Source organism: Anoplolepis gracilipes, chromosome 6 (assembly GCF_047496725.1).
Source record: "Anoplolepis gracilipes chromosome 6, ASM4749672v1, whole genome shotgun sequence".
Classification (NCBI taxonomy): Eukaryota; Metazoa; Arthropoda; class Insecta; order Hymenoptera; family Formicidae; genus Anoplolepis; species Anoplolepis gracilipes.
In genome coordinates this window covers 15480058-15492474 of record NC_132975.1, presented here as the reverse complement: position 1 = coordinate 15492474, position 12417 = coordinate 15480058, and the positions used below count along the sequence as shown (strand labels likewise).

The window sequence follows — 12417 nt, the reverse complement described above, 5'->3', positions numbered from 1 at the left end:
TTTAGTCACATTCACTTTTTGTTTTTCTAAAAGAGATTTTTTACCTGTAAGAATTTGATTGCCAATGAAAGAGGCAAAAAGTACTCATAAATACATGCAAAGAATTTTATCATTTGTTCAAATGCCGAGTCAATCTTATTGATTCTCAACAAAAAAGTATCTTATGTATATAGGTGTTTTGTGAATTCGATTATTATTTCATGATAATGTTATTAAATTTTGTTTTTCAGACAATTAGCAAATTACTCGCAGTCTTTTAAACAAATAAACTACATATTTTTGTACTATTACAGATATCTTACTTTGTATCTTTTTTCAATTAAGAAAAAAACGACAAGTTTTAATTTAAACAACTCATTCATTTTATACTTGTGTAAAAATCAGTCTTATGATATATGAAATTTTTATACATCAGCAAAAAATTTCCCTTTGAATAAAATATTACATTTATATCTTATATTTGTAATATACATGTGTAACATTTTTCAATTCTATCCGTATAAACTTTTGCTCAATTTGTTTCATAGAAAAATTAACATAATCACAATCTAACATTAATAGGAAATATACTCTGAGCAATAATGATAAATTATAAAAATTTGCACTTTATCTTTTATTTTTTAACAGACACAAGTTTTATTCACTTTATTCTATAATCTATATACTTTAAAACTATTAAATTAAACTTGAATATTTCAAGGCACTTTTTTGATAATAATGCATTCCGACTATAGTCCAAGTGCGAGATGCTATCCTTTAGACGGACAATTAGGAATTGTGTACCTATAAAAGTTTAAAAATCTTTCCTTTCTTTCTTAAAAATTATATAATAGTCTCTTTCTTATTCTTTACATCGATAACTTTCTTACAGATTGATCATTAACTATCCAGCAAGCAAGAGACGCCATAGCAATTATATAAATATGATTATTATATCGTAGAAATATGGTTTATATTGAAAGGTATTATAATACATTAAAAAACTAGCTTTTGATGCCATTATTTGCACGTTCCAATTTATTTTCTTATTAAAATGTTTCAAATCAACTTTTTATATATTTCTGCTGTTTTCTGCAACTGTTTTAACGAAAGATCGCAAACTAGAAAACCGATTCGCGATAAACCATTAAAAGCGTATTAAAAAAAGTCGAATATGTAACGAAAGCAACAAATATCATCCATATTTCATATCGAAACAGATTTAAATGTCTATCAAGATCCTTTTTTCTATTTAACCATAAAAAGCGAAAATTATATTCCCTCGCTAGTTGTGGACAGGTGATATAAAAAGAAAATAAAGAGATTAATATAAATAATATTTATAACGATCAATCTGTCATATAATGCGAGCTTGTGTGCATGAATGAATATATACATATCCATATTATTATACATTCCATATTGTTTGATGCATATATTCATCAATGAATATATATATGAATATAACAATATGGATATTGATTGATCGATGAATATATGCATCAAACAATATGGAAGATGCAATTCAAGACATGTATAAAAAAATAAATTAAAAAATATATAAAGACATATTAAAAAAGAAGGAGGTACATCCGAATTATAAATATTTATAACGATTAGATGAGATTTGTAAGCAAGATAATTGTTGCTTTGTATTATATGAATTTAACTGGTTTACAGATCTTCTCCATTGTTTGATTTTCAAAAGTTGAATAAAACTAACGAGAAAGAAAGTAAGGAAAAACAGTAACACAGAATCTTTGTGTATTACATTTGAATTGTGGAAGATTGCAAATATCACAAAATTTTATATATACATATATGTAGCGATGAAAAATTAGAAATGAAAGTCTTTAGGAGATAGACAATGTTCTTTTTTTTAATCATCAATTTTTCTAACAATAATCAGCAATCTTTTCTTCTTTTTCCCTTATTTATTACATTCAAAGTAATTTCTAAAGTACGACGTTAGGGTGTACGAAAGAGGTAATTATTCTATTTTAGTCGTATATATTACATGATTTCTGAAGAATCTACTTAATGGGAAGAATTGGAAACTGAAACAATTATTTAAGAGAGTGGTTCTTACATATTATTAGAAACTACACTAATCAGTATGCATATCGTCAACCAAGTGCATATATATACTTTTTTTGTATGATATATAGATTCTCTTTATCTTCCGCTAAATTTTCATTATCTTTAAACTATACAGTTACTAGCACTGCTTCTTTGGCAATCATCTCTACTTTTGGAAAGAGTATCTTCCAATAAAGAAATCACGGAATCAAATATATTTATATCTCGTTGTCGATGCTTCTCGATGGAGTGAATACTTTTCGGATCCAAATCTGAGACTCTGATACTGCTTAAGAAATGTAGTTGCTCCGAAAGCTTGATTGTATTTTCCACGGATATTTTTGACAAGTTTTCCCTGTGTAAGAGAAAAAAAAAAACACAATCATCAGAAAATTCAATACATCTAATTATATGTTGTATTATTTCTAGTAATTTATATATAGTAATTATGTGTGATATATATCTGATACAACAAAAGCAATGACTTTGTTGGATTTGCATTATTAACGTATGAAAAATAAATAATGATTCGCGCATGTTTTGTGAATAATTTTACACATTTTATAAATTAATTATAATTATATCACTTGAGATTAAATAATCATAAATAAAAGGCAGTTGCTCATCGTAATACCGCGTGTTTGAACGTTGGGCGATTGTTACGACGATTTGAATAACACACACACACACACACACACACACACACACACACACACACACACACACACACACACACACACCACACAGCTATAAAGAATAATTAATTAGAAAGCATTTTCCCTTCAAACAGAAACTATTGTATTAACTCAATTTTATCATCAGTTTTGCTTTTGTTGGAAAATTTATGCAATTGTCGGGTGCTTTGAACGGGCGAGGTGAAAATACGGGCTATTGTCTCAAACAATACACTTACGGATGCAATTCGCGGAAGGTCATTAATATCGAGCAATCTCTGGCAGTGGCGAATAAAAGATAATTTCGTAACGTCGATAAATGTTTGGCGATTATTTGCATATTTGTCTTTTGCTCGTCATCGTCGTTAGTTTTCTGGTTACGCAAACTTGTGCTTTCATAAAATAATCGGCACGAATCTAGGTTGGCACTAATTTTTGTTTGCAACGTGAAGTCGCCATTTACGACTATTCTGTTGACATTAGTAGATAAGATACACTCCGAACTGACATTATGATTTCCGTTAGAATTGCCATTATATTCTCTTGCAGCGGTGGTGCTCTCAGGAAGCGTTTCGGAATTGATTTCTTTTATATCGTTTGCCTTCTGAAACAGAAAAGTATTTTGCAATACACTAGTGTACTCTAACAAATTTCACAGATTTAAAAATATGATATTATTACATACTGTTAGTTTACCGGGTGAGGCGCGAAAGGCGGTTGTGCTAGCGTGAGTCTCGTCTCGTAATTTCATCAGGTCGGCGTATATCGTATCGTCATTCAGTAAGGCCGCAAAGTCGGAATAAATGCCGTAAATGTAATTGGTATTCACGCAAGACAACCGCTGCATGTTCCAAATTCGCTCCAACACCGAGTTTCTCGGCAACTCGTCACCGTCAAAATTACAATTCTGCGAAACAAAAAAACCAAAATTACACACAGTTAAGGTAACTGTTATTTCGATGAATCATGAATTTTTGTTCAACTACAAAGGCTTACCTTTCCCGCGAGGCGAAGGTAGCGTTCGGTTCTTGCAACCGCGTCCGGCTCGGCGCAGAATGTCGGAGTTTGATTCGCAGATGGGGGAAAATTACACGGACGGCAAGCGGCGGGTAACTCTTTCAGCTGCTCTTGCGCGAAAGGCCGTGTAAGAGCGGCGTACACCAAACTGCAAAACTCGTCGACATTCGAGCGTCGAGCTCGTCCGTTGCTCATCGTCGTCGCGTTCGGAAACCATTCGTTTAGCACGTCCTCGAGATCGTTTGGCGGCGATTCTTGATTGTAGACGACGATGCCATCCTTAAAGATTCTCAGATTATTTTGCGGTGATCTCAGAAGCTCTTTCACAGCGGTTTTCATGCGCGCTTCAACTCCGGAGAACAGTTCGAACGGGCAATAATTGCTACAAACGGTAACGTCCCCCTTTCGTAGCTGAAACAAATTTGCGTGCCAATGTTATGATAATCCGTGCAAGTTTAACTACTTGGAAAAATTCACTGAAAGATTCAACATTTACCTTGGCGTACTGGTTGAGGCAATACGGACATCCGGGAAACTTTTGCTCCGCCTCTTGCAAATATCCTTGTTTCGGCTTTATTTCCACGCAGAACGTCGAACGGCTTCGAAATACGGTTTGATCGATTTCCAACCGCAAATCCAGAAACGTGTAATCCGCAAACTTTGCGGCGTATGTGTCTGTGATTACCTTGTGCCGGCGTTTCTCTGCAATAAACGAACGCAATGAGTATCTCGCATTATTTTCTCTACGTTTATTTTAGACGCATTCTTTTATCGAGCCGCCCTTATCAGCTCTAAAGAGTACAACACTGAGAATGAATTTGAAATATATATTTGCCAAAATAGCCAAAATTTTCTTGCTCCATAAACATAAAGGCGAAAAAGCGTAAGATGCATGTGTATGTACGCGCGTACATAAATACGATCGTAAAACTCGACTCTTTTAAAATAAACCTCCTTCGTCGGATTATATCAAAGAATAATATCCACGACACACACACAAGACGCGTAGGTGTGAAACGTTCTTACGATTTGCGTGACATACCGAAATAGAAGAAAGTCACGCGAGTCGCCACGATGCCGAGAGAGCCCAAAGTAAAAACATTTAACGAATAATGGTAGAACAATTTGTTCGTAGAATATAATAACGCGCGCCAAATATAGATGCTGAAAAGGATTCGTGATTTTTATTACATCGTTTGCAATAAAAGACGCTAATTGAGTAAGTGAAAAAGAGAAAAAGAGAGAAAAACGAAAACAAAAAAATGTAAGGAAATAAAAAAAAAAAAAAATCCTTACAATTCCAAGTCCTAAAACATAACGTGAATATAATTTTCAGCTGACTAAGAAAGGAACAGCGACTTAGAAAAATATGATAATTTCTCTGATAAAGATATCAAAAGATATTATAAAAGCAAAGAATCGAAACAATCACGTATCCTTTTTTTATTTATACCGAATTGCCTTCTTTCGTATCTTTTACAAGTACATTAGATACAGTAAATATAACAGAGTAATCAAAGTACAACGAAGCGCGTTATAGACACGTTCTGATGCAACATTTCAAGAAGCTACGTGGAAATTGTCGTTTGGTGTTTCAATATCAGAAAAGCATTCTCGTTATAGGTGTTGAGTTTTGAAATAAGCTAAACTATACAAGAGCCACAACATATCGCGCGATACGAGTCTAAACACAGCGTGTAATCTCTCGTCTCGATTGCGCGACGATCATTTATCGGAGCCTAAATTAACGAGCGCACAATTAAACTTTCCCTACGCGCATTTGCCTCTGTCCAAGATACACGCGACCGTAAGATATCGCCACAATTAAACGTGTGAAATAAAAGTTATCTCGTTATCCCGCTTATCTGTCAACGGGATATTCGAACAATGTCCCAAAATTGTCCTTCATTAGTCACTATCTCATATTCTTGCAAGAAGGTATATTAACGGTCAGATATACAAATCATGTGGTTGTAGAAAATGTCATAAAAAAAAAAAAATTAGGAATTTAAAGTTTGAGTCTCTTTGATCACCACGTTGATTGCCGCCGACTTGCCGACTTATCCGATGAAATTGATCGCTGATGAAAAATTAAACGAGCATAAGAGAGAAGAGGGAAAACTTTTTTAAATTATATTAAAAATTGTTTTTTCTTTTTTCCGATAATTAATTTAAAGTTGAATATACGACACAAATGTTTTCTTTTTACTGAAAATCGCATTGAATATTTTTCATCCGTCAAACGAAACACCCGATGGCGAAAATTTCTCCTTGCGTGACAAACACCGATGAAACGAGAAATGTCCGCGTGCAAGAATAATGACATATGGTAATTTTGTTAAATACTGTGCGCGCGCGGTTAAATTTTGTGCATCATGCGCAAAATTGTTGATGAATTTCGCGTGTTTTCTTCCTCTTCGACAGAGGGAAAGCTACACGCTCGACTGATTCGAGTAAACACAATTTTTCAGAGCTATTTTCTGGGTTCAAGCTTCCATCCAGTAATTTTGTACGTTATTGTACATCTATTAATATTAATATAAAAATTGTCAACTATTTAAATAGGCTTTAAATAGAAAATCTTTGCCTAGCTGCTCTCGCCAAATGCACACATCTTGTGGATTAAATTACGTCTATTACATAAATTGTGTCTTTTTAAGATGCAATTTACGCGCGTTAAAGAGGTCAATTACTCCAACCAGCCATTTTCGTTTAACCTTATATTATACTACGTCCGTTCCAGTCTACGTCAGTATTATTGACTATATTGAGAGACTATATATGGAAAGACTGATTACTTCATATTATATCAAGGCTGTAATGCGGCAAATGTAATGGATATTCGAAATATTCTCACGCCCAGGTATAACATTATACATTTCCGCGTCATTAACTCTCGTTGTCTGTTTCTCATTATCGATCGTCCAAGGCAAACCATTCGTCGTAGCGTTTATAAATGAAATACGTCTGAGACGAATAGTGTGTTAAATTTTATTTTACATTATTTCACGTCCAAATTGTTTCCAAAGTATAAATAAAAGTGTGTCGATCGGACGTTACATTTTTTTTTTTTTTTTTTAAAGAGTCCAGAATTATTATTAATATAGGACTATACAGCAGGACGTGTGGAGCAAATGTGTAGCAGTGGCGATTTCAGCAGCGCGACTATGCAAAACCGTGTAGGTTTACACAGTCTCTGTTTACACATTCCTCGTTTCAGCCTTGGAAAATAAACATCCGATATATGGCCGTGGAGTCGCAAAAATATCCTGCGACTGACGTGGTCGATCTCTCTGAAAATAGGTGATACCGAGGATTGTCCTCGAAGGCGAAAAGTGTGGGCAATTAAAAAAAGAAAAAAAGGAAACAATTTCGCGAACTGCAACACGTTGCATAAACGAGCGGCTATGCAAAGACGTGTAAAATTTACACAGTTGCAGACTGTGTAAAAGCACAGCGTTACAATGTTAAAATGTTGAACTGCAATAATATATACAGAGGTAATTACATTATTTCACAACATTTACGTATTAATCATCACTTCGTCGCGAGGAAATATAAAGCCAAGCTTGCACGGCCTGTGACAAGTTTTACCATCATTTTCATACAATATATCTTTTTTTTTTTTTTTTTGAAAAGCCGAAATATGTTTGTCGTTGTATATTTTACAGACAGTAAGACAGGAAGGAGCGGCCGATGGGCCGTTAATTAGATATTAATGAAAGCGACCGCGGGAAGCGTCACGGTGACGCGTGCACGCGTGATTCGGTTTTGCACGGTCGCATTAGATCAATCTGGCGTGTTATTAGAGGAAACGATGGCAACGATGGCAACGACGACGACGCACCGATGAACTTTACCGACGATCAAATTGACGGCGAAATTGCCGCTATCGGTCGCGAATTTTTCTCGTCTCCGCGTCGTTCGGTAATAACTAATAACGCACACGCGCACGCGTGCACTACGACATACGGTGCGACAGGAAATCGATACTGCCATATCGCGCGAGTGCGCAATATCGTCGGAGATAACAACGCGCGATTTTCCAGCCTGTCTATGACACGGCGTTTAAATAAAAATATCGACAGTTGCGCGAGTTTCACAATGTGTGTATATAAAGGCCAACGATGACCCGCGAATAGTAAACCCGAAAGCTTTTATATCGGAGAACATTGTATATGACTTGATTTCGATTAAACTTTCAACATATTTGTCAGAAGAGTAACAGTCGTACGATTAATCGATTTTCGATTCGCGTACATCGAGAACACAATATCAATATTTACCATCAAAGTACCTATTCACTGCGTGAAATAGGATTCGAAATTACGAAAAGAACATTGTGTATCATTACCAAGCGATAGAAAGATAATTAAATACGAATCGCGATAAAAGGATTGTTATTTTCTTTTTTTTTCTCCTAAAACATCATTTGACTTTTAAAGATACCTTTTTTTTTTTTTTTTTTAATAAAAATTATTACTCTTACGCGCGAGCAAGTACGATAATTAGTCGCGTTTCCTTTCAACGTTGTTCCTTGAAATAGTCGAAAGCATATACACACACACACACACACACACACACACGCGCGCACACACATCGGCCAAATAGGATCCCGCCGCTAGAACCGCAACAGCCGCTTCTCGCGAAATATATTTTCTAGCCCGACGCGTCGCGTAATGTCATTTACCCTCGCCTTCTCGTTTTGTAATCGTCGGCCAAGAAGCGGGGAAGAGGGAGGAGGGAGGAGGGAGGAGATGGCTTCTATTTCCAATCGTCGCCGGCGGAGAAAGTGCCAACGCGTCGGAATATCGACGAGCCGGCGCGGAAAGAAAAGCGGAAGAGCCACGATCGACCACTTGTTGCATCTACAAGCCGCGAGAGACGGGGGGGGGGGGGGGCTAGGCTAGGATGGACCTTCGGCCAAATGAAGAAAAAAAAGAAAGAAGTTTCGGTAAACTGATAATTTATCCCGGATTTATCCGGGCCCGCGAGCGCAACGGGACTCGAAGCGAAAATAAATTGCGCGCCTATTTCGCAAACTGTCGGGTGGAAAAACTTGTGGCAAACTCGCTATAAACACTCGTATATAAACCGTGTAACCGTACAGGCTAATCAATGTAAATAAAAACCGTTACTTTATATGCAAACAATAAGGGACAAAAGGCCGCGCGAAATTGCATCTTCTTACCTTTCGCGGTGCGTTGTTCTCGTTGCAACGGCCACGTCATGATTAATCTTCGTCTCGTTAATTAATATAAGGCGAGATTAATTCGCAAATATGTACACGTGCATATGCGTGCACGAGCGTGGAATCACGATGGGACATCTTTCGATTAGCATCTTCTCTTCCCAGCCACCCCTGTACGCAGCCAGGCGTACATCCTGCCCGTACGTACCACCCACTCGAGGGTTCTTGCACGATGTTCCCTATTTTACAAAGTCCCTCAACAGATTTCCGGTGGAAAATACATCCGGGCATTCCCTCGCATGCTAGGTCCACGCTAACGTTGGCCACTTGGGCGTAAACAACGGCATGCCCACGCATGCAAACGAGTATCTGTCCCGTGAAACGATTAATCCGCCAACATGGAGACATTAAACATGCGCGCAAACTGTTTTCCTCCCGCGAATGATTCGAGCGTATATATAATATTGATTATAAAAGAAATAAATAGATAAATCGGGCTAATAAAAGTCGAAGCGAGATAATTATGCACATATAAATTTCTCTTCTATTTTTATTCATAATTTATAGATTGATTTGATTTCTTTTTCTCTCTTTTACTGTTAATATATTTATTTTCATCTCACTGTTACTTGTTATTTGTTTGCATATCTTCATGTTTTTGTTGCTATAACGTTACATTAAAGTGTATAAAGTATCGTAAGTAAAGATAGATTAATTATCAATATTTTAAAATAATCCTAATAAGAGAGAAAAACCGGCTTGGCGCGATCACATGATCGATAGATCCGATAAGGCACGGACGACGATCGCCTGGGGCAATCTCGCACCCAAGGAGAAGAGGGAAGTAGTTGCGCGAAGAAGGCGAAATTGTTGGCGCGTTGCATACAATGGGCGGATCTCCTTCTCGCCGATAGCGGATGATAAACGTCGCTGCATTATTCAAAAATAAATCCGCCACTTCGCGCATTTCATTGTATGCGCGCGCGCGCGCGTAATAAATGTTCTCGCACAAAACGCATCCTTCCGAAGGGCGAGGGTAGAGGCTAGAAATCCCCGCGAGATAGAGTTCTTTCGTCGAGCGAATGTTGGCCGTTTGTCTGCTATACGCTTTTAAATTAATTAAATTTAATTTTTATCGAGGCTAGTTGTGAGCAATTTTTCCGAAAACTCATCCGAAAAGATCGCATCTTCATCGTCGTAAAATTAGCTTCAACGGGACATTTGTTTACCGCAATTTGTCAAAGATGTACGAATAATTCTCCCGATTGGCCGTAGATGTATGAAGATAAATTTTTCGCAGGTTTTATAGGTAGATAAGATGTACGTGAAGCAAAGTAAGATTATAAAATATACACTTGATGGGATCAGGGAGACGCTCATTATCGCTCATCACGCGGCTTAATCTACCATGATAACGCGACATTGAGCAAAGTATCTATAAGTATATCTCGGCATAAGTATATCTATTTAATAAATTAAATATAATGTATTAAGCTCTTTAAAAGATATAAAATTAAGTTGGAAAAATGGCGTCTAAGTAACAAATTAATCTATTATACCAACTGACCTCAGGGATGATATATTCATAAAAAGACAAATAAACGGCATAAATTTGCAAACACACACACACGGAATGTTTAAACTCTACGTATCTAAACAACCTCAAACACTTTGTTTGTAAAGATAAAACTGTCGACTCTTTTACCATTATCATAAGATCAGAAATTTTGGACCAATTATATAAGTTATTACAATTTAACACATTGTTTCTTTTAAAAATCTTTTATCAACTAGTGAAATTGTGAGTTGATTTTTAATTATTTCAATACAGGTTTTCAACCTATTATTTTGGTTTTTAATTTGACGAGTCAACATATGTGTCACTTCTTGGTCTACTAACGAAAGCAAGAACACATGGACTCAACAATTTTTTATAATCAAACTTTATGTTTAATTTTAACCGATTGACTGACCGAATAATGATGTTTAACTTTTCCTAAACATTCGTACGACTATTTACTGGTGTCATTTAATGATAAGTTAATGTACAGTTATACGGCTTAAAAAAAAAAAAAAACCCCGTGCTTTTTCTCATCTGTTTTCGTACTTTTGCCCTAGAAGCAGATCATAAAATTGACCGAAACGTACGTTAGGATAATAGATTAATTTGTTACTTATTGTGGGAACAAAATTTTTGCGCACTAATAATTACAGCGTTTGCTCTCGCTCGGCGAGCCGTATAATTTTTCCAACTTAATTTTATATCTATTTAATTTGCAATTTTTTTTTTAATTACTATAATCAAGTTTTCTTACTGACATCATTTTTCCGATGTCGCCTGCTATTATACATATGTATAATATATATACGGCAATGTTACTTTTCTTTTCGAGATACTATCATTTACAGTTTATAAATCGATATCTTTTTTTTTTTTTTTTTCCATCTCCTCAATGTTAGCAAAACGAATGAAATTTTAAAGACCAAGGAAAAGAATCTATTCATATCTCTTACTCAAGTTTTATCTAACGCGCGTAGAATTTCTTTAACGATTTTTTTCATCCTTCGTTTAGATCAGTGATCTCGCGTCGAAGATGATATTTAAATAACACGCGCCCATATTGTCCGAGAGAGGTGTCCTTTTCGACAGACATCTCGAGGTCGTGGCCTTTTTATAAAAGTGACTAATTACGCTTGAAAACGTGTGAATATCATGGTGAGTATAAGCGCGAGATGCGCTTCAATTGAGATTTCTCTCGTAGATTTCAAAGATGTTTATTTCGTGAAAAATTCCAGAGTAAATTAAGAAGCGCTGATCGGAATAATTTACTACGGTATATATAGTATATCTCTCGGGGGGGGGGGGGGGATTAAAAAGAGATAAGACAGCGCGAAAGCCAACGACACAGGGTTCGTGATGCGCCAGCTTTAAACGTCATCTCGAGGACGCTTCTTCCCGTCTGGCGACGGCGACGGGAAGAAGCGTCATCTTTTCGAGAGCGCGCAGCTGCAAACGAAGAATGTGTGGGTGACATGCAGCTGTGAAAACCACGCATCGTAAATTTCGTCATCAGAGGCAGAGGCAGAGGCAGAGGCAGAGTTCTTTTAATTCCGAAAAGTTGAACGAAAAGCGCCAGTCGGGACAGTGACATTTGGCCGTTGGAATTGTAAGACTCTCTTCAATATCGATTGGTTTTATCGTTAGTGGGAAAATTGCGTCCGTTATTTCTCGAGAATGACTGACGATTAATTAATGTTAATTATTCTTAAGAAATAAACGTAATTTTCTCTCTAGTATGACATGGTAAATATTATACTATAAACCAGAGCCTCTCTCTCGGGGCCGTATACATATACGCGCGCACATGTTCGTCGCATGTAAAGGTATAGACACATAAATGGCATGACGTTTTTAATCGTCGGCATCGATCGCTATCGAATAGGGAGGAGTCAATTTTCATATACCGTTGAACGTTT

The 12417-nt window shown here is 36.3% G+C and overlaps 1 protein-coding gene across 2 annotated transcripts in view; it reads right to left on the bottom strand.

Annotated features, from left to right (window-relative positions):
* Window positions 1-1831: 1831 nt before the first annotated feature.
* Window positions 1832-12417, bottom strand: part of Ipk1 (Inositol phosphate kinase 1) — an 82517-nt gene continuing 71931 nt past the window's right edge. For both annotated transcript variants that reach the window (XM_072894748.1, XM_072894749.1), the window contains 5 exons: window positions 4246-4451; window positions 3729-4160; window positions 3418-3639; window positions 2972-3336; window positions 1832-2413 (listed from right to left, as the gene is read on the bottom strand). In XM_072894748.1, the coding sequence (XP_072750849.1) occupies window positions 2182-2413; window positions 2972-3336; window positions 3418-3639; window positions 3729-4160; window positions 4246-4451 (1457 nt within the window). In that variant the 3' untranslated portion in view covers window positions 1832-2181. The remainder of the gene's footprint in view (window positions 2414-2971; window positions 3337-3417; window positions 3640-3728; window positions 4161-4245; window positions 4452-12417) is intronic.